The sequence below is a fragment of the Hibiscus syriacus genome, unplaced genomic scaffold (genome assembly GCF_006381635.1).
Source record: "Hibiscus syriacus cultivar Baekdansim isolate YM2019G1 unplaced genomic scaffold, ASM638163v2 tig00116944_pilon, whole genome shotgun sequence".
Classification (NCBI taxonomy): Eukaryota; Viridiplantae; Streptophyta; class Magnoliopsida; order Malvales; family Malvaceae; genus Hibiscus; species Hibiscus syriacus.
Window position 1 is genome coordinate 1,421,435 of NW_024063479.1, and position 26,462 is coordinate 1,447,896.

Consider the following 26,462-nt stretch of genomic DNA (forward strand, 5'->3'; position numbering starts at 1 on the left):
AAATTAAATTGAGTTAATTACACTATATGTCTCTAAATTATAACTCACATTATAAATTGATTCCTAAACTTTTTAACATTCCCATCTCACCCCTCAACCATGGTCCTTGTAAAAATCATTTTTTAGGTTCAAAAATATTTATTATTAAAAATCGTGCTCATTTTTTAAAATTAAATTCATCATCAATCATTTTAGATTTTAAATACCCATAAAATCATAAAATCACAATTTTAAAAGAAATTTGAAGATTCCTTTGGAAAAAGATAATTTTAGAGGTCCACTTTTAAAACAAGAGTTAAAGTCAAATTTGAGAATAGATTACATGCGGAGAAGGTTAAATCACATTGATGATGCCAAAAAATCGTTACCTTGATAAAAAGCATGTGTCAAATTAAAATAAAAAGAGTTAAATCTCAAATTTTAGTATAGTAGAGGGATTAAAACAAAAAATATTCCTTTACTTTCTAATGTAAATGTTTCCCCTTTTTTTATAAGTGATGTTAGTTGGGTGAGGCCAACTTCATTACTGTCTTTCTTATCTTATGAAATCCGTAAATTCTTTTAGATGATTTCCCAATATCCACAAGACTCTCAAATTGGACAGAATAGAACATAAATAAAACTATAAATTTATTTAGAAAGTATACATGATAATACATGGACGACAACACCTGACTAATGAAATGAACTCAAGTATAATAATCAAACATTCTTTTATAAGAAGAATACCTATAAACCATATGTTTAATGTTGAAGAAAAAAAAGGCATTGCCATGACTTTGGGGTTTCAGTAATTTAATAATTTGGGTAATTACGGTTTGGATAGTTTTGGAACCTCCGTTGATTCAGGTTTTGGTAACTCAGGAGTTTTGGGTAATTTTGGTTTTGGTATCTCGAGAATTTTAGGTAATTCTGGTTTTGGTAATTCAGGAACTTTAGGTAATTCTGGTTTTGGTAACTCGGGAATTTTAGGTAATTCTGGCTTTGGTAACTCAAGAACTTTTGGTAATTCTGGTTTTGGTAAATCAGGAATTTTAGGTAATTCTGGTTTTGGTAATTCAGGAATTTTAGGTAATTTTGGTTTTGGTAACTCGGGAATAGTTGGTATTTCAGGAGCTTTGGTCACCTCAGGAACTTTAGGTAATTCTAGCTTCGTTAATTCAGGAACTTTTGGTAGCTCAGGAGCTTTAGGCAATTCTGACTTCGGTAACTCTGAAATTTCGACTTCTTCAGATTTCTGCAACTTAATCAACTCAGGAACCTTTGGAAGTTCAGGCTTCGGCAACTCTGGCACTTTTGGAAACTCAGGAACCTTAGGTAATTCAGGCTTTGACAACTCAGGAACCTTAGGAAGTTTAGGCTTTGACAACTCTGGCATTGTTGGAAACTTTGGAACCTTAGGTAATTCAGGCTTTGGTAACTCTGGAACTTTAGGCAATTCAGGCTCAGGTACCTCAGGCATTTTTGGTATTTTAGGCTTCGGAATTTCTGGTAATCCAGGTTTCGGGAGTTCAACCTTTGGTAAGGATGGTATCTGCGGTAACTCAGTTTTAGGAAGCTCGGATTTTTCAGGCACATACACTTCTAGGAGACGCCGGGCACCAACCGAGATGGTGTCGCTACTCATCAACGACAAAGTGAGGAGTAATGCAAAGAAAGAGAAACGATGGCAAGCCATGGTTGAGGGCAATCAGATGCGAGATAACAATAAGAAATGCTTTAGAGTATTGGTTGTTTATGCAATTGCGTGAGATAATGAGCCTTTTATAGGTATTGGGAAGTGGAAAACAATGAGATTTTCAAAGGGTTTGCTGAGAAAATCTGCATTTTGTTAGCTCAACTTCTCACCCATTCCTTACTTAATCAAACCCTAATATGATGACACATAAATTACTTAAAAGTACCAATTATAAAGTACAACATTGCCAACCAGAAGCCTTTTTTGGTATTTTTTGTTCGTTGAACTATCTTCCAACTTGCTTTTTCAACAATGATTCGTGTTTTCATTTATTTGTTATTTTCTTTTTATATTTTTTTTAATAAAAATACTTTATTGATTTGTAAATTCATTATAAAGATGGAATGTATAATATCCTAATACATTAAAAAAATAAAATACAAAATAAAAAATGGTACCAATGTTTAACTAAAAGCCGAATCATATTGAAAACACATTTGAACGTGAGAAACAACGTTAAGATTATTGGGCATTAGTCACAAGTTCTGAACAAATGAACTAGTATTAGAGATGATAATAGGTCGAGTCGAATTAATATTTTGGTTAATCCAAATTTAATTTAAATATTATATCTTTTATCTGATTCGGGCTTAGACCAGTTTTATTCGACTATAAATCTGACTTGAGATTTAAGATAAAAACACACAATCAATCTAAATATAAAACAATTTCAAGTTAGATTTATGATAGGAAGTACGAGGAAAACTAAAACTCTCGGTCAATGTAAATGTTAACAGATATGTATGTCTCATAAATATACTAGTAAAGATGACAGGAGATGGAGCGGAGTGAGCGAACATCAACTGTCCTTACAAAGAAAGTTTCGTAGAGGGGGTTACGATTATGTGGGTTGGGGGTACGGGGGCGTAGCCGCCGCGGTACGGTACAAGGTTAATTATGTAATTATGTACCATGTTTTTTTTATTATAAATAGAGATGTAACCTAAACCTATGTGATATTGAATAAAACTTCTAGCGCCGCCTAGGCACCGATGACGTAAGCACATTGCTAAACCTCGTTAAAAATTATTGTGTTCTTTCGTTATCTTTGCCCGATTCTTCAACATTAACTAAAACTCGTAGTATAATAGTATAATTGTGCTCTATATCCAACCTTAAATATATAGAGGAAAATTATACTATTATCTCACGTCGGATCAAGATGAATATTTTTCACCCTAAATCTATCTCGACCTCATACTTTATAAAATCAACCCGACCCAATCTCCAAACTTATCATGTTCGATTAAAACTGTCATCCTTAACTATATGTTACATCTTAAACAACGATTTTGTCTATTTTCAATAGAAAATCCACTTCTAAATTAGAGTGATCAAATATCCACCTTAAAATTCGACCATTAATTACTTATTTTATTAATTATGTCTATCCTAAAATTTTATTTATGAAATTGCATGAGCTAATCAGCCTTTTATAGGTATTGGGAAGGGGAAAACAATGGGATTTCCAAAAGTGTTTGGTGAGAAAATCTGCATTTTGTTAGCTCAACTTGTCACCATTCCTTACTTAAATCATACTTCAAAACCCTTATATGATGACTTAAAAATACCAAATATAAAGTACAACATTGCCAACCAGAAGCCTTATTTGGTATTTTTGTTTTGTCAAATTATCTTCTAACTTAATTGCTTTTGCTAATATGATTATGTGTTTTTATTTATTTGTTATTTTCTTTTTATTAATTAATTTTGGATAAATTACATATTTAGTATCTAAACTATTACTTTTGTACCATTTTGGTATCCAAACTTTATTTTTTTTAAATCATACCTAATATTTAGTTTTGGTTTAATTTGGTACCCTGCAGTTAAAAAAATTAACAAAACTATTGATGTGATATTTATTATTATTATTATTATTTTTTTCAATGATGACATGATATTACTTTATAGTAATACCTCAACATCATTGTTAATTTTTAACCGTGGGGGTATCAAAATAAAACATAAACTAAACATTATGTATGATTTTGAAATAAAATAAAGTTAGTGTATCAAAATGGAATAAAAGTAATAGTTTAGCTACTAAAGTGTAGTTTACCCTTATTTGTTTTAGTGATTGTTATAGACGGAAGAAAAATTCTCACTTGCCCTCATCGGTTTATAGAATGGCAAGCCAATGAATTTTAAGTAAATAAAGTTTATTTATTTGTATTTGTTCGAATAAGAAATTTTTATTGATTATTGTAACTAGTGAATGCGTAATATTCTAATATATTAGATTTAAAAATAAAATAAAATTAAAAAATAGTTGGAATATTTAACTACAAGTCGAGTAATTTTGAGAACACAAACGTGAAGGATACAAGTCATATTATTGGACATTAGTCAAAACTTAAGATTAACACATGCACTAGTACTTGGTAGGGTAATAAGTCGGGTAGAGTTTTTAATCGATTTGATTTTGAATCGAGTATTATACCTCTTATTTGATTTGAGTTTAGAAATATTTTATCCGACTCAAAATTTAAGGTAAAAGTTTGTATATGATCCTGTTTAAATATTTTATTTTATTTGATATAATAAGTCTCTAAATGAAAAAAAATATATTTAAAGAGAAAAGTATTACATAAATTATCTCTAAATAAATAGTAGAAAAATCAGAATAATTAATTGAAAATTTAAAAGAAAATATTTTAGTAGGAACAGAGGACAAAAAAAAAAAGAGAGTTAAGAGTATTTGAATCCGAATGATATCAGAATTTGTATAAAAATAATCGAATATAAATAAATATCTAAATTCACACTATCAATTTACCATCCATAGAACCAAGTTAGTTGGACAGAATCGAACATACTAAATAGAGAAGTCAAACAATGTATAAAACTATAAATTTATAAATAGAGAAAGTATACATGATAATACATAGACGACAACACACGACTCATGAAATGAACTCAAATATAATAATCAAACATCATTCTATAAGAAGAATACATACAAACCATATGTTTAATGTTTAAGAAAACAAAGGCATTGCCATCACTTTTGGGTTTCAGTAATTTAATAATTTGGGTAATTATGGTTTGGATAGTTTTGGAACTTCCGCTAATTCAGGTTTTGGTGATTCTGAAACTTTTAGTAATTCAAGAGTTTTGAGTGATTATGGTTTTGGTATCTCGGGAATATTAGGTAATTCTGGTTTTTGTAACTCTGGAAATTTTGGTAATTCGGGAACTTTAGGTAATTCTGGCTTTGGTAACTCAGGAACTTTTGGTAATTATGGTTTTGATAATTCACGAACTTTAGGTAATTTTGGCTTCGATAATTCATGAACTTTTGGTAATTCTGGCTTTGATAACTTAGGAACTTTAGGTAATTCTGACTTTGGTAACTCAGGAACTTTTGGTAATTCTGGTTTTGATAATTCAAGAACTTTTGGTAATTCTGGTTTTGATAATTCAAGAACTTTTGGTAATTCTGATTTTGGTAACTCGGGAGCATTTGGTATTTCAGGAGCTTTGGTCACCTCAGGAACTTTAGGCAATTCTGGCTTCTGTAATTCAGGAACTTTTGGTAACTCAGGAGCTTTAGGCAATTCTGACTTCGGTAACTCTGGAACTTCGACTTCTTTAGATTTCAGCAACTTAGTCAACTCAGGAACCTTTGGAAGTTCAGGCTTTGACAACTCTGGCACTTTTGGAAACTCAGGAACCTTAGTTAGTTCAAGCTTTGGAAACTCTGGCACTGTTGGCAACTCTGGAACTTCAGGCAATTCAGACTCAGGTAACTCAGGCACCTCTAGTATTTCAGGTTTCAGAATTTTCGGTAACTCAGGTTTTGGGAGTTCAACCTTTGGGAAGGACGGTATATGTGGCAACTCAGGTTTAGGAAGCTCGGGTTTTTCAGGCACAGACTCTTCTAAGAGACGTTGGGCACCAACCGAGATGGTATCGGAGCTCATCAATAACAAAGTGATGAGTAGTGCAAAGAAAGGGAAACGATGGCAAGCCATGATTGAGGGTAAAAGGATGCGAAGTGACAATAAGAAATGGTTTAGAGTGTTTGTAGTTTATGCAATTGCATGAGCTAATGAGCCTTTCATAGGTATTGGGAAGTGGAAAACCATCAGATTTTCCAAGTGTTTGGTGAGAAAATCTGCATTTTGTTAGCTTAACTTATCACCTATTCCTTACTTAAAAATCATATCAAACTCTGATATGATTAGTTGGATGTTGAACGATCATATAGGATATAATGTTATAACATAATTTATGAAAATCATTTATAATATAAAAAGATTAAGACAAATATTACTTAAATATACCCGTACATCATTGCTACCAAGAAGCCTTGTTGGGTATTTCTGGTTTGTTCAACTATATATCTACCAACTTGCTTTTGCAACTATGATTCTGTGTTTTTATTTATTTGTTTCTTTCTTTTTATTATTTTATTTTGATATTCTTCTATGGGTTAATCTCAATCGTCTATATTCACTCATCTAACGGTATTAAATATTTGGAAAACTAAAAAGTTTTACAATATGTAATTGGATCATATCCCATACTCCCTCCATCCCACTAAATTTGTCTGCTTTAGTTTTTTAAATTGTCTCATATAAAATGTCATATTAGAAAAATCAACAAACAACAACACTTATTTTTCATTTTTTACTTTTATATGTCACATTTTATATTTCATTTTTTTACTTTTATATGTCACATTTTAAATTGTCTGCTTAAGTAGGTTTTGAGTTTAAAATATTTTGCATGTAGAAAATTCCTAATGGAAACTCACCCACCAAAGTCAAGTACTCAACACGGATCGATTTGGATTAATCATAATAAAACCCTGAAAAAACGAGAGAGAGAAACCGGAGTCATATTTAAAACACATTTAAACTTAAGAAACAATACTAAGATTATCACAAACGTGATTCATACAAGAAGTCACATTATTAAATGTTAGTCACGAATTCAAATACATAAATTAACTTTCGATGGCGGAATTTATAAAAAAAACTTTAATATATAATTATGATTTGGATGGTCATTTTGACCTTCTTCAGACAATTACTGTTATTATTTTTAATATAAATCATACATCTTAGCATAAACATGTTACTATCACATGTATGTATTATAAATAGATTACTCTTAAGCCATTCCTGGGAGATGAACATACTCGGATAAATGGACCAATTGTAGAAGTTCATAGAATCTTAATTATTGTAATAGGAAAGTAGTTGAGTTTGACCCATGTTAGGGGTTGAATCTGTAGGTCTAATAATTGTTTGAAACTAGTATGTATATGCTTAACTCGAATTATTAAATTTTAATTATCTCATAAGATTTATCTAAACTTAAATTTTAAAAAAACTAAATTTGTAAGATATAACTGGGTCAATATTTGCCGAAAAAATTGTCATTCCTAACCAATATGTTATGTCAAATACGATCCGACCTCACACAAAATCTTATTCGAACTCAAATTTTAAAAAATTATCGACCTTATATGATCAAGTCATGTCAAAACCTATCATGTCTATGTCAAACTATTATCCCTAACTAGTATGTTGGATCATTTTCTACGATTTTGTCCATGCCAATAATTTTTTTTTCTACTTGAATTTTATTTCACTTGATTCAATTCAAAAATATTCAAATTAAATTGAGTTAATTGTAACATACGTCCCCAAATTATGACTTTCATTCTAAATTAATCCATAAACTTATTGACATTCCAATTTTATCCCAAAACTATGATCCTATTGTGATTGTTTTCTAGGTTTGAAAATATTTTATCTTTAAAAGCATGATTTTGTTATGTAAACCAAATTCACCATCAATCCTTTTAAACTAGATATGATCGAATACCTATCAAATCACCATTTTAAAAGAAATTTGAAGATTTTATTTGAAAAAAAGAGATAATTTTGGAGGTTCACGTTTGAAACAGAGAGTCCGAATCGAATTTAAGAGTTGCTTACACGTTAGGATGATTAAAACACATTGACGATGCCCAAAAGTGGATATCTTATTAAAAAATATATGTTAAATTAAAATAAAAGTGTTAAATATTAAATTTTAGTATAGCAGAGGGATTAAAACGAGAATTATACCTATATTTTTATGTAAACTTTTTGTTACAACTGATGTTAATTGGGTCAGGCCGACTTCACTAACCCATTTACTTGTCTTTCTTAATTTTTATCTTCGGGAATTTGTAAATCTTTTAGATGATTTGCCAAAATGCTCTTAAGTCGAACGTACTAAATAGAGAAATCAAACATTGTATGAAACTATAAATTTATTTAGAAAGTATACATGATAATACATAGACGAGAACTCATGACTCATGAAATGAACTCAATAATCAAACAGTCTTCTATAAGAAGAATACCTATAAACCATATGCTTAATGTTTAAGAAAACAAAGGCATTGCCATGACTTTGGGGTTTCAGCATTTTAATAATTTGGGTAATTATGGTTTGGATAGTTTTGGAACATCAGTTGATTATGGTTTTGTTAATTCAGGAGTTTTGGGTAATTCTGGTTTTGGTATCTCGGGAATTTTAGGTAATTCTGGCTTTGATAACTCTGGAACTTTTGGTAATTCTGGTTTTGGTAATTCAGGAATTTTAGGTAATTCTGGTTTTGGTAATTCAGGAATTTTAGGTAATTCTGGTTTTGGTAACTCGGGAATTTTAGGTAATTTTGCCTTTGGTAACTCAGAACATTTGGTAATTCTGGTTTTGGTAATTCATGAACTTTAGGTAATTCTGGTTTTGGTAATTCAGGAACTTTAGGTATTTCAGGAGCTTTGGTCACCTCAGAAACTTTAGGTAATTCTAACTTCGGTAATTCATGAACTTTTGGTAGCTTAGGATCTTTAGGCAATTCTGACTTCGGTAACTCTGGAACTTTGACTTCTTCAGATTTCTGCAACTTAGTCAACTCAGGAACCTTTGGAAGTTCTGGCTTTGGCAACTCGGGCACTTTTGGAAACTCAGGTACCTTAGGTAATTCTAGCTTTGGCAACTCATGAACTTTAGGAAGTTCAGGCTTTGGCAACTCTGGCACTGTTGGAAACTCAGGAACCTTAGGCAATTCAGGCTTTGGCAACTCTGGAACTTTAGGTAATTCAGGCTTAGGCAACTCAGGTATTTTAGGTATTTCAAGTTTTGAAATTTTCGGTAACTCGGGTTTTGGGAGTTCAACCTTTGGGAAGGACGGTATATGCGGCAACTCGGGTTTAGGAAGCTCGGGTTTTTCAGGCACAGACTCTTCTAAGAGACGTCGGGCACCAACCGAGATGGTATCACTGCTCATCAATAACAAAGTGATGAGTGGTGCAAAGAAAGGGAAACGATGGCAAGCCATGATTGAGGGCAAAAGGATGCGAGGTGACAATATGAAATGGTTTAGAGTATTTGTTGTTTATGCAATTGCATGAGCTAATGAGCCTTTTATAGGTATTGGGAAGTGGAAAACCATCAGATTTTCCAAGTGTTTGGTGAGAAAATCTGCATTTTGTTAGCTCAACTTCTCACCTATTCGTTACTCGAAACCTTATCGAACTCTGAATTGATGACACATACATTTGACTGCCAATTATACATTTGACACTCACAAATATTAATTTAAATATTATACCATATATGAACACAATAAGTTTTATATAAAAATTTAAACACAGTTATAATAAAAAAAATAAAATAAATACGATAGAAATATATATACAGATTACATTGTATAACATGCCAGCCAGGAGCTTTAATTGTTGTTTTTTTATTTGTTCAACTATCTACCAACTACATACGTCTAAAATGAGAGACAGAAAGAAATTAAGCTGCTAAAGTTTGGTTACTTGCAATGGACATAAAAAATGACTTAGCAGTCCAAAAGAAATTTAAAATATTCAAAGTGTAAGTCCTCGAACTGAATGCAATAATAGAACTTAAAATATTCAAAATGATTTAATCGAATAAACTCGAACAATTCAAAACTTAATTTTTTTTTATTAATTTTCAAATTAAATTAAATTTTCTTCACCTCTATTTATGTATACAAACGTAATATAACCTTTGACATATAATATAATACAGATGCCTATTAATTGATCGAATAGTCAAAAATATTTATGTCGTATCAATTTGTATACAACCTTTGGCATATAATATAATACAGATGTCTATTAATTGATCGAATATTCAAAAATATTTATGTTGTATCAATTTGTGTACGTTCGAATCTTAGTATGTAGGAAGTACATATGATAATACAAAAATGACCAGAATAATGCCATTCAAACAAATATTTATAAATCTGCAGGTTTCGGTGTGTTTAGGATTTTAGGTAAATCAGGTTGGATAACTCTAACTTTTGGTAATTCAGGTTTTGATAACTTTGGACAAGCTCGGGAAGTTTTGGCAATTTTACTTTTACCACCTCAAGAACAATGGCCAATTCTAGCTTCAAGAATTTATATTTTGCAAGCTCAACTTCTCATTCATTCATTACTTGAATGCAGTTTGATTATGTGAATATGAGACGATCTCAGCTCCTGAACTAAGGTCCCGATATGCGCCAGACATGGACAGTGGAAGAGAAATGATGATTCGGAGCAACAAACTGCAACGATTCCGAACTCAATCAAGATAAGCAGTCGTCATTCCGGCATTTCTTTCCTTCGCTGATAGAAATATGTTGGAGCAACATCAACACCAACCACAAAGGGGAAATAAAGCCAAATTCATAGCACAGATGGAATAGGAATATCTAAAATCTGCAGCCTTTCATGTTGCAACTAACTAGATTTATTGCTTCATATAACTTGGTTGCGCTAATCATAGAAGAGTTGACTATCGCCTATCTTATGATGATTCCTCAAAAGACCCTTCAAATACATGAAAGTTGTGAAAAATAATTAAACATACCTATGTGTCCTAAACAAGGGCAACGAGCTTATCACAATTGGTATGGCAAGCTGATAGCCAGATCATGAGCATATCAGCAAGTTTGTGATTCTCTGCAACTAGAAGATGAAACTGCATACTTGAACCAGAGTCAGACAGCATAACTCCTTCAGACTGAAATCTCTATACTCCTAGGTCATAAGGATTAGTCGCGACATATTACCAAAAGATTTGGATGCTTCAGCCCTTGAAAGTACAAAAACAAAGAGCCAGAGATAACAGAGGAAAGTCCATTCTTCAAATCACTATCAGGTTTCGGGCAATCCACACCAAAGGAACCAAGAGGAAGAAAGTAAAAATTATTGTCGATAATTCTAGTTAACGCGTTCACGATAGCGAAAGATGCATGAATTACAAGCAGACAAAGTAAAAGCAACGATACAATCAACAAAAGAATATATTAAACCTAATATATTGCATTGAATAGAAAGAGTTGAATGATAGTGAAAAATAACCTTTGGTGAGTCATGCTTAGAACACAGGCATTAGTAATTGAATCCCTAACAACTGAATCTTCTTCTGCTATTAATCCCCTCCCTTCTAAAAAAGCAATACTAACAGCCTAAAGAGCCCGGTTCAACTTTTCTCGAAGCATATTTTTTCACCATCGGTATATCACAGCTTCGACCCTTTTATTTCTTTCCCTTTTCTAAAAGAGGGAAACTTGCAAGAATTATGATGGGCAGATATTTGATCGTCAACCCGAAATGCCTCATGGTTATGTACTGAACTTCCTAACCTGTCCACCCAAACAGGAAAATTCACTAGGAATAAACAGGCAGCTCTGAACAATAAAAATGATAACAACATACAACGATACAAAGTATACAGTTAACTGCAACCATGAAAAGGCTATAAAAGGATATCCCAAGTACCTCCACATGATTAGATACTATAAGCATACAATTAGAACAACTACAGCTGCTGAAAAAAGGAAACACGGATCTTACTTCACTAAGTAGCCTTAACTTTTTCGTCCCCGACATTGGAGAGTATAGGCAAGCTACTTAAGAACTCATCAAGACCCTCAAAAAATCCATTCCCTTCGATGTTATCCTCTTCCCCTATTCCAGCATGGTTCCCCTCACTCCTCCTTGACACCGGCTCTTCCACTTCATTGCTAAACTCCACATTCAAATCCAATTTCCCTAGACTCTTTGCTCCTTTTACCATCTGCTTCCTCCCACTATTTGTGACACCCCCTCTGCTCGATTCAGCAGTTAGCTGGCCCTCAGGTACCACTGGAACACCATTCAACTTCGCACTGTGAGCCGCACTAACTTGCTGATTGCTCCCCGTATCCACTGTCTCGCTCGGTGCTTTCTTAGGTTTTCTCCCAGCAGATCCTTTCCCTTTGGCATTCTTTGCCCGCTTCTTCTTCCTCTCATATTTCTGCCATTCATCGTCATCGTCATCATCCTCCGAAGGTCCACTTGAATCGAAAATCTCTACGTATGAATCATAATCTTCGTAATACACTCTTGGAGCAGGCTTTTGTTTTCCAGTGACGTGGTCCATGGGACAAGCAAACATGTTGGAAATAGGGGACCAACTGGGAAACTTACCGCCCTTATTCTTATCTTTTCCCGAAAACCCTAAGGGAAAAAACCCCAAACAAAAGAAATGGGTATCATTTCCGTTCACCGGCGGCGGCGGTATCACAACTGCATGGAAAGCTCGCCGGCAATTCTTAGCTTGACACCTTAGTGTACAATCCTCGTACATTTTAGGATACTCATAGAGAACGTAACAGTACGGACAAGCTGTCCAGAAAGTCGGTCCCTGTGACTCAGTGGCTTGACTAGGCCGAGTCGAATCAGTCATCCCAGTCACACCATTTGACTCTGTTCGAGTATACTCTGCTGCTGCTGGAGGAGGAGGAGAAGTAAGTGGTTTCTGCTTAATCTCAACTCTCTGAACCGGCTCAGTCCGATTAAATTCATTCGAGCAAGCAATTCCTACCTGATTAACCTGGCTAGTCCGCGTAGGCTCAGGCAGATTAACCTGGCTCGCCTGGGTACGTTCCGGCCAATTAACCTGGCTCGCCTGGGTAGGCTCCGGTCGATTAACCTGGCTTGTCCGTGTAGGCTCTGGCCGACTAATGTGGCTCGAACCAACTGGTCCTGATTGATTAATCTGACACGGCCAAGCTAAACCTATCTGATTCATCTGCATCGACCAAGTTGACTCAGCCGGACGAGTTGGCTCCGGCAGATTATTATTTAAACCCAACTGCCCTCCCCCTTCAAATGCAGCATTCCCATCCTTACTACTATTCGTAGGGCTTCTTATCGCAAACAGCGGTTGCGTTTCTTTGGGCGGCGTTTGCATAAACAGCGTTTGCGTTTCTTTCGGAGGTGGAGGTGCCGGCGGTTGCATAAATAGCGTCTGCGTTTCTTTATGATGCGGAGGCGCCGGTGGCTGCATAAACAGAGGTTGCGTTTCTTTCGGAGGCGGATGCGTCGGCGGTTGCATAAACAGCGTCTGCGTTTCTTTAGGAGGCGGAGGCGCTGGTGGTTGCATTAAAAGAGTTTGCGTCTCTTTCGGAGGCTGTTGCATGAATAGAGTTTGTGTTTCTTTCGGCGGCGGCGGCTGCATAAACAGCGTCTGTGTTTGAGGCTGCTGCTGAAATTGCGCATGCTGTTGTTGTTGATGATGATACTGTTGACTAAACTGACTCACCGGACCGAACTGAAGAAACCTCAACTCGTTATCGTAAATGGCCTTCTTAGACGGGTTAGACAACACACTCCAAGCTTCAGAAACGCATCGAAACGCCTGATCCGCGAACGGCAGCCCGTTCTTGCCGTAATTCAAGAGGAGAGAGAGTTTCCTATACTGACTCGCCACCACCTCCATGGACTGAGTCAACGGAACGAGTTGGAGTATCCCGTACCAATCTTGAGGGTTCGATTGAGCCGCCAAGAGAGTGTCGGTCACGGCGAGGATTTGGTCGGCGAGAACCGGCGCCGTTTCCCGTGCTCGGATCGCAAACGTCCGAGTCCCGTGCAAGTCACGTGACACCAAGAGCTTCTCGGCTATGGAGAGCCAACGTTCAGCTTCAGTAGTGTTACCGTCCATTCTTTTCCTTCTCTCCCACTGTTTTTTTTTTTTTGGTGAGAGGAAACTATTCTGTTCGATAATGGAAAAACTAGACAAAACCGTCACATTTTGTTCTCAAATGGACGGATTAGGACAGATGTTTTGGAACAAATTACTAAGGGTTTCGGTTGGTTTGGGTGGAATAATGATGATTGTTTATGGGTATTATTGTCTTTTGATATTCAGTGTGAGTGGAAAGTGTTTTTTCTCGTAAAGTACACAAGTCAATGAACTACGTCAAATTAATCAGTTTGATCACTAAACTTAAAATAATTATTAAATTTATTGATTTACTATAAAACAATTGTTATGACGTTATAATCAATTGTAGAAAAATATATAAATTGATTATCATTTATTATAATTTTGATAAAGTTAAAGATTATTTTTAAATTATTTGAAAATTTTAATAATCATTTTATAGTTTTCAAAATTATTGTAGCCAAAAAGATTATTTGATCATATTGTAGTGATTTTTTCAAGTATGGATAGTGAACTTTGAAGTTTTTGAAATGCAAAATGAAAAGGACAAATAAAAAGTGAAAATAATGCTAAAAATATGGAAAGCATTGCTGTAAAAGGTGTTTTGGTCAAAATGAATTTGTCCAATTCCTTAGAGGGTCCCCATACTATGCAGTTTTAGTGAATTTGTCCGTCTATAATAATTTGATTCTTTTTGTTAGAATAAGATAAAAGAGTTCGGGTGATACCAATGCATGAGAACAATACATAGTAAGCTAAATATATCGAAAGCAGTGATGTAAATGTCAAGTTGAAAATCAATCTGAGTCTATCAAACCAAAATAAAAGCAAAAAATTAATAACATAATTTCAAAATAAATATTATCATCAAAGTAACTATCGATCATTGATGGATTGGAGGTTAACAGTTTCGAGAAAGGAAAAAATTGAAGGATTAAACTTGATAACAGTGTACAGTGAAAGGACATTTTTAGAAAATTTGACCCAAAAAATATGAAAAGCTTTGCTGGAAAGGGTGTTTTGGTAAATTAAAAGGAATTTATGGAATGTGGTACAGCTTTAGCATAGCGACGGTCGTCTTTAATAAGGTGCGCCGAACCTTAACCTAACATTATGGCTTTTGTCATTTCTGAAGAACTCAAATTATTTTTCATACATTCTATAAAAAATAATCATATTTTTTACATCATGTGATTGGGCATTTATAATTTGAATTTAAGTTGTTTTATTGGAAAATTATTTATTTTAGTTTTTTTTTATCTATTCTCCTAATTTTTTTTATCTTTTAAGTATTTTATATGGAGTTATTGTCTTATTTTTGAAGCGATGAATGTTCATTTATACATTAAAGGTAGGGATGGGCATGTGACCAAACACGATCGGGTCTTTTTTTTTTAATTGGGTTCAAGTCGAGTTTTTTTAAGTGTAAAATTTAGGTCGGGTTAGGGTCGGGTTTAGGGTGAAAAATAGACTCGACCTCAAAAAAAATTATCTTATATATTTAGGAATAATTAAAATAATATTTCTCTATATATAATTTTTTCAATTAAGTCACTATTTTTATTGAATAAAAATAATATTTTTATTATTATTTCGGGTCGAATCAAGTTTCTAAGTTATATGTCGGGTCGGGTGAAATTTTGTTTTGGTCAAGTCTCGAGAGGAGGATCATTTGTTCTCGGGTCGGGTCGGATGGACCAAAAACCCGACCCGACCCATGTCCATCCCTAATTAAAGGTTCAAGTCAATAGTTAAACCTAACTAATGATGAACAAAATATAAACAAAATGTATCGTTGTTTATGATTTGAAGAAAATAATTTAGTGATTCAAATAGAAATATAAAAATAGATTAGTGATCTAACGGATAATCTATCCCCATTTTATTTCCAATCAAACGAGCTTATTAAATAATCCAGATCATGAAAAATTAGATATTAATAATTAATAAGAAAACAATAAATTGAAATTCATTTTTTTATAAAATACCTAAATTATACGTAATCATCAAAATCTTAAAATTAAAATTTAGTATATCTTTAAACATATATTTAACTCAGAATCTCTAGAATGTTATAATAATGATCATATCAATAAAATTAAAATTTAATTCATTGAAATTATATAATCTTCTTTTATTTAGTTAAGTGTGAAATTGTTAATATTGTTTTTCATTATCTTTTGAGAATTTAAAATTAACTTTTTGTGCCATTTATGAAACATATTAATTTGGTCTAAAAATTTTAATTAATTTATAATGATATTAAATTGAACTGGATTAAATTAAATTAAATCAAATGAGAAAAAACACTTATTTTATTTTTTTCTACTCTCTAACAGCAAAACATGTTATAAATTAGTCCTTCCAAAAGTCAGCTATGCATAGGTCTGCTATGTGCATAGGGGCTTTTTTTTTTACTAAAATATCATTTAAAAATAATTAATTACTAAAATAATATTCATTGTTGATTAATTCTCGTTCTAATATATATTTTTGTTACATTTTTGTCACGTAGGTAAATACGCATTTTGTAGAAAGCGTTTTCTGTCGATGAAAGAAAAGAAAAAGTAGTAAACATATGTGAATTTTGTCAATAAAAAGAAAAGAAAAAAACGTGTGGTACATGTCAAAGGTATATACTTACATGAGTACGAGAACAATACGAGTCGAGTTGGACGAAGACGACACTATACATTAACCTTATGTTTAACCATCTGTTAAATAAATTCTTAAAATATTATATTCAAGTATTTGAAAATCTATATATCTAAATAATATGGGTTAATACATGTGCATCATCGTCGTCATCCAGTTCAATTCGTGTTTGTGCTCATACAATTACGTATCTTTAACACACACCGTTCATATTTATTCTTTTTAAATAAAATTTGTGTAATTATCTTTCGTTATTTTTTTATGTAAAATCAATTTTTTTTAAAATTCTCATTTCATTAAAAAGATCAATGAGCGTTTGGAAATAGAAATGAGTACAGGCTGAGTTTGAAAGATCTAGGGAATGTTTTATCCTATCTAAAATTTGATTTATTTTGCGTTAAAACCTGCATCACATTTGACTGGACTCGGCCTATATATATAATTTTTATTCGATAAAATAAAGACTTAATTAAAAAATATAAAGAAATGGATATTATTGTAACTATTTTTAAAATATTTAAGAAATAATTATATTATTATTTTAAGTCAAATTAAATATTTTTCATTCTAAATCATAATTCGACTCAATCTCATCCTTAAAAAATACTGACCTGACTCGAATTTAAATTTAAAAAAAATATAATATTATAAATCAGATGGAATCAAAAATAGTCAAATTGGCATGGAAACCTAATAATAATCATACTGTGAATTGACCGATTACAATTTAAAGCTTTGTTGGCCTATTAAAAGATTAAGTGGAACCCACATTTATAAATGTTGGACTTCAATATGAGTGAATAATTTCTTTTACATGTATACATCAAATATATTTCCATCCAACACTTATTTATTTAAAATAATTATCAGTCAAAATAATTAATTATTATTTGAGTATTTAAAATTAATCTATTGATTGATTAATTTATATCGGATTTGCACAGGTCTATTATGAGGAGACTCTTTTAAATCAATTTGTTCCATTTGTAAATTTCAAGATTCGAACTTCTGACCTTACTTAAAAAATGTAATGTCTCATTCCGTATCTAAAATTCATCTATAATAATTAATTTTTCATGTGATTAATTTTGAATTAATAAAACCATTTATTTAATTGAAAATCAATGATATGATCTATAACAATTAAACATGAAAATAATATATTAAAGAAAAGAAATAAAATAAAGTCTAATATTAGAGCATTTTAAGCTCTATGCATAACCACGCGCAGAAAATAGCGTGAATTTAGTACTCTTCGAAAGCCGTTAATCTCGTTACTTCAGCTGAAGACTTGTTCCAAATCACTAACCGAAAAGGGGGGGGGGGGGAAACCCAACTCTCTCTGCTTTTAATTTCAATGCACATTCATTCTCAATGAAAAGAAAAAAAACTAAGAAAAATCCTTGTGTGTTTAAGAACATATTCATTCAGCCATGGATGAAGAGTATGATGTGATAGTCTTAGGGACTGGTCTTAAGGAATGCATTCTCAGTGGCCTTCTCTCCGTTAATGGGCTCAAAGTAAGTTTTTTTCTTTTTCTTTTTCAATTCATTTTTCAATCTTTTTTTCTTTGATTTTGATTGCTTTTAATGTTTCAAAAATCAAAACCTCTTGTAATCTGGGTTTTCTTTTAAGAATCTTGGGAACTCTCTCTTCCTTTCATTTTTTGAACATTTTTCACACAGGCATTATTACGAACAGAAGGTGGGAATTAGTATTGGTTAAGGTGACATCGGTGATAGGAAGTGAGATTGATGTTAATGATGCCCGAACTCTTTGTTTTTCTTAAAATATATGTCGTTGTACGTGTATGACCCTCTAAATATGAGCATATTGGTATCGGATTCTGCGTTAACCGATTGGATATCTGCATTTCCTCCATAGGTATTGCACATGGACAGAAATGACTATTACGGCGGAGAATCGACTTCACTTAATCTTACGCAGGTCATTCTTCTTTTATGACATTCATAGCTATTTTGTTCATATCTGATATTTTCTTTGGGAAATTTCACAACTTTGTTTTACTGATGTATATGTATGTATAGCTTTGGAAACATTTCAAGGGAGATGAGAAGCCTCCGGAAACGCTAGGCGGAAGCAGGGATTATAATGTTGACATGGTTCCCAAGGCATGCTATATGACCTCCAAATTTTGTTATTTGTGCTAGTTATTCATGTTTCATGACCAATGCTTGATGTGGTTTTTCCGCAGTTCATGATGGCCAATGGCAGTCTGGTTCGAATTCTCATCCACACTGATGTTACCAAGTATCTTAACTTCAAGGCCGTGGATGGTAGTTTCGTGTACAACAAGTCGAAAGTAAGGGATTGTAGTTTTTAAAATTTTGTACCATTTGTTTAGTTCAAACGTTTGTGGTCTTCAATGACTTAATCACCATTACTTGTAGATCTACAAAGTACCGGCGACCGACGTTGAAGCACTGAAATCACCATTGATGGGGCTGTTTGAGAAGCGCCGTGCCAGAAAGTTCTTCATTTATGTCCAAGACTATGAGGATGACGACCCAAAATCTCATGAAGGACTAGACTTGAATGTAGTGACGGCGAAAGAACTTATCTCGTATGTTTCTCACCCATATTGCCCTCTAAAAAGCTTGCTCCAGCTGTGGTCTTGATACATGGTATTGTTTGCAATGTAGAAAGTATGGGCTAGAAGATAATACAATTGACTTCATTGGTCACTCCCTGGCACTTTACAGTGATGATAGTTACTTGGATCAGCCAGCTTTGAGTTTTGTTAAGCGTATTAAGGTAAAAATTTGTTTCCTATATCATATTGATAATTATATTCAGTATTTATGCAATTGCTTTTTGTATAGCTCTATGCAGAGTCATTGGCTCGGTTTCAAGGAGGATCTCCTTATATCTATCCACTATATGGACTGGGAGAATTGCCTCAGGTTTTTCATTATCTGTAATTTGCTTTTTCCCTAGTTGAATAGAAACATGTATGTTGAGGTTGACTTGTAATTACGTTCCATCGGCAGGCATTTGCACGTTTAAGTGCAGTTTATGGAGGTACTTACATGCTCAACAAGCCCGAATGCAAGGTAATTCTCCCGGAACATGGAACCCTACATGTATTTTGCTTCGTTTTCTCCAATGTACATGTAACTGCTAACTAGTTTGAGAATGTCATTTCGCTTCTCTGCTTTCTGGACGTTTTGTGATCCCTGGTTTTTGTAATTCACAAATTGGCAAGTAGGCATCTTTACATTTCTCTGTTGAAATTTCGGGTTGCAGGTAGAATTCGGTGATGATGGTAAAGTTATCGGTGTGACTTCCGAAGGGGAAACTGCTAAGTGCAAGAAAGTTGTTTGTGATCCATCTTATTTGACCGATAGGGTAACTTCCGAAGAAACGATGCCTCTCACTTATTTTTCGTTTTATGCATCCTCAAAACACAAGTATTTCAACTTTTTTCTTCATGTTCTTTTGATGCAACAGGTTCAGAAGGTTGGAAAAGTAGCGCGTGCCATCTGCATAATGAGCCATCCTATTCCAGATACCAATGATTCGCACTCGGCCCAAGTTATTCTGCCTCAGAAGCAACTCGGCCGTAAATCGGACATGTATGCGGATAGCACCTATCTAAATTTGCTTATCATAGGTTCTCTGCACCTTCATAGGTTTACTTTTGATATTGCAGGTACCTTTTTTGTTGCTCATATGCTCATAATGTGGCTCCCAAGGGAAAATACATCGCTTTCGTTTCGACAGAGGCCGAGACCGATGACCCCAAGGTAGAGTTGGAGCCCGGAATTAAGCTACTGGGACCGGTGGATGAGATATTCTACGACACTTACGACAGATATGTCCCGACTAACGACCACACAGCCGACAACTGCTTCATATCTGCTGTAAGGACACACTTCTCTCTTCATTACTCTGCATGTTTTTGTATGATCCGAATGAACCTTAAATACTTTGAAGTATATAATTTAACGACTCGGGTACCGAAATTTCGTTGCAGAGTTATGATCCGACGACACACTTTGAAACCACTGTGAACGATGTGATCCAGATGTATACTAAGATTACTGGAAAAGTAAGGTTCCATTCTCCAAAGTAACACACACATTATTTATCCAGCTTCTTCGTTTTCTCTAAAGTATTCGCACCTAATATCTGTATTTGAACTCGATCCGAATCCGAATAAACAGTTGGTCATATTGTGCAGGCTCTTGATTTATCCGTGGACCTGAGTGCTGCCAGTGCGGCTGAAGAATGAACTCTTCAAACTCTGTTTTCTTTTTGGTGTTGTCTCGTGCAAAAATCATTAGCTGAGGGAGCTTTAATTGTCTCTGTTCTGTCTTCATCATTGGGATGATTTTTATGGCCATTTTTGGCACTTTTTAATTATTTTTTTTGTTAGTAGTATGATGCATGAATTGTTTGTTATTCACCTGAATAAACAAATTATAATCGGGTAAAGTACATAAATAGTCCATCGACTATAGGGTGATGCTTTGTTGAGTCACTCGACTATTAAAAGTTACAAAATGGTTATTCAACTATAGGGTGTTGCTTTGTTGAGTCATCGACTATTAAAAGTTACAAAATAGTTGCATGACTATTTAGCATGTTCCAAACTCTTCATTTTTTGTTAAAAAATTGACAACACTCTGAACTAGATGTTAACCTGTTGACTGAGATATGATAGTTTTTTTAGATTATAGAATCAATTTTTATCATATCTAAGTCATCAGGTTAATATCCAGCTCAGACGCCGTGAATTTTTAACGTAAAAGGACGAGTTTGGAACATATTAAATAGCCAGGTGACCATTTGTAACTTTTAATAATCGGAGAACTCAACAAAGTAACATCCTATAGTTAGAGGACTATATGTATATTTTACTCATTATAATCTAATAATATAAGACATGATAAATAAATAAATAAAAAGATAAAGGTACCTTTATCGCTTATAATTCACTTAACTATAGATATTTTAATTTGATTGTTTAATTTTATCAATCAAATTATTTAATTATTTAAAAGATATCAATATATATTTAATGTAATAGTTAATAAAATTAATATAAATATATACTTAATTTTCATTACTTACACATTCTGTCAATTTGATTTAAATTATAATTTATTTCAATAAAAATAAATTACATCAAATATCATTAATTTTTATCTGTTGGTTTATTTATACTTCTACGTTTTTAATTTATTTAATTATAAGTTTATAACATTCAACTCTAATTTTATATTCAATTATTTCAAAGGAGATTTTGTTTCTTTAGAATGAGAAAAGACAAGGTATTGAATATATCGGCTAAACTACTAAAAGAGCCCTTGAATTAATTTACTTTTGCTAAGTAAGTACTTACTTTCTTCTGGTATTCAAATAAGCTCTTATACATCGAATTATTCTATAGCAATTTTTTCTTGATTAAAAAGGAGAAAACCCATGCATGCATGTTTTTTTCTTGTAAGGGCTTAAGGCTTTATTGTTTTTATGTTCAATAGTTTATATTTAAATTTAAATGAAAATGTAAATTACCAAATAATACGGAGATTTTGTCAAAAATTCAAGTAGAGTAAATCAAGTTTATCGTCAGAACCTTGAATACGTAAAATTTGATAACATTATTCGAAAACTTTCGATCCATAAACACGTCTAATTGTATTGAAATTTAGTTATAATGACTTACATTGTATAGTTTTGGATTGTAGCAAATTAACCTTTAAACACGACTGACCAAATCTCTCGTTCCACCTTTGGATACGCTTCTTAGTAACATGCGCCAGTGTCATTTTTCTTGGCCGCAAGTCGGGGGGTCAAATTGTATACCGATATCAAAGTCAGGGGCCAAAAGTTACATGAATCTAAAAACCACTTGTTAATACACATAGTTAGGGATGATCATAGGACGGGTCGGATTAGATCGAACTTTTGGCTCATTTCAACTAGAGCCTATAATTAAACACTTCCACCCACATAGGACTCGACCCGAGTTTAGGAGTACTCAATCCCATCCGATTTTTAGATAAAAACCTAATCTGAGCCGATAAACACACACAAAAATCGGATTTTTGGCTCATCAAAACTAGATCTGAAAATTAAACACCTTCACCCGCACCCGACTCAAACCAAGTTTAAGAGTGCTCCACTCGATTTGATTTTTGAGATAAAAAACTTGATCTGACCCGACACACACGTACACGTACACGAGCACACACATATCAGACCAAGTCAAGTCATGGTATTTTCACCTTAAACTCGAATTCAATCTCACCTCATCCTTAAAAAATATGATCCAATCAGAACTTGAATTAAAAAAAATTATACAATTGGATCGAAATACGTCGAGTTCGGGTCGAATATCCATCCTACATACATATATTAATACAGGAGCTGAAATGCAATCAGTGACCTTGCGTTTGCAGTAACGTCCATCAATCCTTACTCCCAAGATGATGAAAGCTCCAAATGCAGAGAATTTGTGTCTAGAATCACGGAAACATGCATTTGTCTTCCTATTATCCATCCTTGTTATGAGGTTAGTTGTTCATCTTTCCAAAGCTGCATCAACTGATGATAACATCAACTTCAGTTTCACTCGTTTCAACCAAACCACGCCGGAGATGGTGTATGAATCCGATGCATCCGCATCAAACCAATGCACCGGTTCAAATGGAAACGGTGACACTGTTGGTCGGGCCACTTATTACAAACCAATGCACCTCTGGGACAACTCATCTGGGAATCTCATACTTGCAGATTTCACCACTCAATTCACTTTCTCCATCGGTTCCTCCCAAGGCGGCATGTCCGGTGACGGGTTCGCGTTTTTCCTCGCTCCCGGTGGCACGAAAATCCCTCCCGACGCCGGAGGTGGTTGCTTGGGACTTCAAAGTCGTTGCTACAAGGGAAACGACTCTTGTTTTGTTGCGGTGGAGTTTGATACGTACAATCAATTGTGGGATCCTCCTGGGATGTCAGTTCAAGTCGGCATTGATCTCAACAATGTCACAACTCCTCTCACGGCTATCCAGTGGTGGTGGTTGAGTGATAGTGAAGATAGGCGAAAGGTTTATGCTTTCATCAGATACAACTCTAGTACAAGAAACCTGAGTGTTCTAATTGATTTTGATGATTCTACTGCTCAAAATTCATCTAACCTTTCCACAACACTGGATCTTAGCCTATATTTGCCCGAATGGGTCACTTTTGGCTTCTCAGGAGCCACCGGAGGAGACTCGAACGAGCTGCACACTATTTATTCCTGGAATTTCAGCTCTAGATTACAAGTTTCCAGGCCCTTGAATACAAGTACCAATCCTCCTCCAACAGAAGCACCCGCACCAGCGAAAATCCCAAGCAATCCTTCGGGTAGGAAGAGCAGGACATGGCTATGGGTAGTTCTAGCCATTGCCGGTGTCATTTCTGCTTTGCTCCCAGGTCTGGGTTCAGTTTGGTTTTTCTGCAGGAGAAGAAAGTACAGCAGCAGGGAAGACGGGACCATTTCCGTCAATGTGCAAATGGAAATGGTGACCGCACCTAGGCAGTTTTCCTACATGGAACTAAGACTTGCAACCAATAACTTTTCCGACGAAGGTATGCTCGGAGAGGGTGGTTCCGACAAGGTGTGAAAGAGTACGTATCGGAAGTTACAACTGTTAGCCGATTGCGACACAGAAATTTGGTCCAACTGATCGGTTGGTGCCATGACAATAAGGAATTCCTCATCGTGTACGAGTTCCTTCCGAATAAGAGCCTCGATTACCATCTACATAGAGAGCCATGCTTGTTGACATGGGATAAAAGGTATAAAATCGCTAGGGGATTGGCCTCGGCGGTGTTCTATCTGCAGGAACAATGTGACCAGTGCGTGCTGCATCGAGACATCAAGTCAAGTAATGTTCTGTTGGATTTGAGTTTCAATGCCAAGCTCGGTGACTTTGGGTTGGCTAGGCTTGTTGAACATGGACAAGGGTCTCGAACAACTCAAGTTATGCTTGGAACCGATGGTTATATAGCCCCCGAGTGTCTCGACACATACAGAGCCGTCAAGGAATCCGACATATACAGCTTTGGTATCGTCATCTTAGAAATAGCCACTGGAAAGAAGGCCATTGCTGCACATGAAAGGCATAGCAAGAAAAGCAGGACAAAACTGGTGGAATGGGTTTGGGAGCTGTATGGGAAAGAGAGTCTTGTAGATGCTGCAGACATACGATTGTATGGCAATTACGACATGGAACAAATGGAACGGTTGCTCTTAGTCGGGCTGGCTTGTGCTCATCCAGGCTATTTCGTCCGCCCGTCGATAACGCAGGTTATCGACATCCTCGGTTTCAAAGCTCCATGCCCCATGGTACCACGGGAGATGCCGCTGCCAACATTCGGTTCAGCTCTTGAAGACAATAGTGTTGCATCTTCAGCATTCATTTCGTCACGTACCGGTGGTTGTAGCAGAAGCCAATCCCTAATTTCTGGTCCCAGTGTCCGTGTCTTGAAGGATAAAGGTAAAACAAGGAGTGTTGCAGGTTCAGACATGGAAGCCGGTCAGTCATATGTTGTTGGTACCTAGCTTTTTGTCTATTTATTTGTTCATTTGATTTCTTGTGTTTTTTCCTGTTTCGATGCTTTTGTTACTTCCATGGTGTCTGCACTTCGTTGATTGTTATTTTAATAATGATGTAATTGTATTTCAAATCTGGCATAAAGTTACATTTAGCTTGCAGAGTAATTTTGACATATTTTCTTCTTCCTGAAACATATTAATCTTCAATGTTTCATTTTAAGGTAAAATAATCATATTTAGATGTAATCTATTAGATTATTAGTTGACTATTAATCAATACTTAAAATTAATATCACATAATATTATATTAATAGTGTCACATCAATAAAAAAACCCCAATAAGTAAATATGGCGATGTGACTCTCCAAACTCAATTTACTCAATTTACAAATATCGGGATTTAAACTCTGATCTTGTTTATGAGATCTAATGCCTCATCCTACTAAATTAATTAATTATTGGTAATAACGAATGACTTTGTTTCTTAATAGTGTTTTGCCTAAAATCTCCGCATTCATGTAGTTGGTCCTCCTTTTTCTTAGGCTCATTAAATTGAATACTAATTCTCCAGTACTTACACAACATGCATGGATCTAACGCGGGATAGTAATAGTAACAGTGAAAAAACAAGGCTCACTTGCTTGAATTGCACAACCCATCTATACATCATACGTTGGAGTAATTGTTTATCTCATCGATGATCTCGAATTTTGGTTCGGATGAACACACCACAGTCCGACCGTCAACAAACATTCCATCTCTTTAGCATCGGAGTCCATGGATAGTTTCGGGTCAGCCGTGCCAAGCAACTGTCGGTTTCTGTACAAGTCCCACACCCATGCTACCAATGAAGCCTGGGATTCTTCATATTTTGGCTCTATTGATCTTCTACCGCACGCAATCTCCAATGCCACCACTCCGAAGCTATATACATCAGCTTCTTTGCTAGCCTTTCCTGATGAAACGCATTCCGGTGCCATATAGCCCATGGTCCCTGCTAAATGCGTTGTCTTCGACCTTTTCGCATGGTCGACTAGCCTAGCTAGCCCGAAATCACCAAGTTTAGCATTGAAGCCAAAATCCAACGTAATGGTGCTTGCTTTGACATCTCTATGTAGTATGCAATGATCACCTTCTTCATGTAGATAGAACAGACCCGACGCCAAGCCGTCCACGACTTTAAACCTTACATCTCAAGTCAATAAGGATTTACCTTTGAAAAGATGTGAATCCAAGCTGCCATTATCCATGAACTCGTAAACGAGTACTAATTCGTCCTTTTTGACGCCCCAACCGATGAGCTTCACTACGATTCAATTCAATGGAAACTAATCTGCGTACACAAGTTGCTCAAGTTAAGTTTGCAATGCAATGGGAATACTTATTAATTCAATCCCATCATTACGATTTACACGTTGAAGTTGAACTTGATTCGTATATTTTTTCATTCTCGGCCCTCTCTTTACTTGAACC

At 34.6% G+C, this 26,462-nt stretch overlaps 3 protein-coding genes and 1 pseudogene across 6 annotated transcripts; 2 read left to right on the plus strand and 2 right to left on the minus strand.

The window, feature by feature from the left end:
• Positions 1–697: 697 nt before the first annotated feature.
• Positions 698–9,130, minus strand: LOC120188353 (protein PELPK1). Its single transcript, XM_039191808.1, has 6 exons — positions 8,750–9,130; positions 8,620–8,656; positions 8,518–8,553; positions 8,252–8,401; positions 5,449–5,473; positions 698–1,099 (listed from the first exon to the last, which is right to left on the minus strand). The coding sequence occupies exons 1-6, from the start codon at positions 9,084–9,086 to the stop codon at positions 812–814; spliced, it is 873 nt and encodes a 290-aa protein (XP_039047739.1). The 5' UTR covers positions 9,087–9,130; the 3' UTR covers positions 698–811.
• Positions 9,131–10,721: 1,591 nt separating this feature from the next.
• On the minus strand, positions 10,722–13,821 carry LOC120188348. Of its 4 annotated transcripts, none has more exons than XM_039191804.1 (5): positions 13,331–13,821; positions 13,264–13,276; positions 12,719–13,173; positions 11,632–12,685; positions 10,722–10,740 (listed from the first exon to the last, which is right to left on the minus strand). In XM_039191804.1, exons 1-4 carry the CDS (start codon positions 13,760–13,762, stop codon positions 11,636–11,638), a joined length of 1,950 nt encoding a protein of 649 aa, XP_039047735.1. In that variant the 5' UTR covers positions 13,763–13,821; the 3' UTR covers positions 10,722–10,740; positions 11,632–11,635. The 4 variants fall into 4 exon arrangements, with proteins under 4 accessions (XP_039047735.1, XP_039047734.1, XP_039047733.1 ...); XM_039191803.1 differs by lacking the exon at positions 10,722–10,740 and adding an exon at positions 11,289–11,420; XM_039191802.1 differs by lacking the exon at positions 10,722–10,740 and having other exon boundaries at positions 11,480–12,685; positions 13,331–13,820.
• A 3,933-nt stretch (positions 13,822–17,754) lies between these two features.
• LOC120188351 (guanosine nucleotide diphosphate dissociation inhibitor At5g09550-like) lies at positions 17,755–20,765 on the plus strand. Its single transcript, XM_039191806.1, has 14 exons — positions 17,755–17,940; positions 18,305–18,367; positions 18,469–18,552; positions 18,636–18,743; positions 18,832–19,004; positions 19,084–19,195; positions 19,264–19,344; positions 19,432–19,494; positions 19,688–19,789; positions 19,892–20,016; positions 20,094–20,304; positions 20,418–20,492; positions 20,625–20,704; positions 20,743–20,765. Exons 1-13 carry the CDS (start codon positions 17,854–17,856, stop codon positions 20,673–20,675), a joined length of 1,335 nt encoding a protein of 444 aa, XP_039047737.1. The 5' UTR covers positions 17,755–17,853; the 3' UTR covers positions 20,676–20,704; positions 20,743–20,765.
• A 2,110-nt stretch (positions 20,766–22,875) lies between these two features.
• Positions 22,876–24,995, plus strand: LOC120188468 (annotated as a pseudogene).
• Positions 24,996–26,462: the final 1,467 nt, after the last annotated feature.

Bases quoted from the DNA above. Each gene is read 5' to 3' on its own strand.
- LOC120188353 (XM_039191808.1), bottom strand. From the start codon at position 9,086: ATGGCTTGCCATCGTTTCCCTTTCTTTGCACCACTCATCACTTTGTTA. The intron at 8,554-8,619 runs GTTACCGAAGTC...ACCGAAGTTAGA, and splicing joins GAAGAAGTCAAAGTTCCAGA to ATTACCTAAAGTTTCTGAGG. The intron at 8,402-8,517 runs AATACCTAAAGT...TAAAATTCCCGA, and splicing joins GAGGTGACCAAAGCTCCTGA to GTTACCAAAACCAGAATTAC.
- LOC120188348 (XM_039191804.1), bottom strand. From the start codon at position 13,762: ATGGACGGTAACACTACTGAAGCTGAACGTTGGCTCTCCATAGCCGAG. The intron at 12,686-12,718 runs GTTAATTGGCCG...CAGGCGAGCCAG, and splicing joins AGCCTACCCAGGCGAGCCAG to GTTAATCTGCCTGAGCCTAC.
- LOC120188351 (XM_039191806.1), top strand. From the start codon at position 17,854: ATGGATGAAGAGTATGATGTGATAGTCTTAGGGACTGGTCTTAAGGAA. The intron at 17,941-18,304 runs GTAAGTTTTTTT...TTTCCTCCATAG, and splicing joins TCTCCGTTAATGGGCTCAAA to GTATTGCACATGGACAGAAA. The intron at 18,368-18,468 runs GTCATTCTTCTT...ATGTATGTATAG, and splicing joins CTTCACTTAATCTTACGCAG to CTTTGGAAACATTTCAAGGG.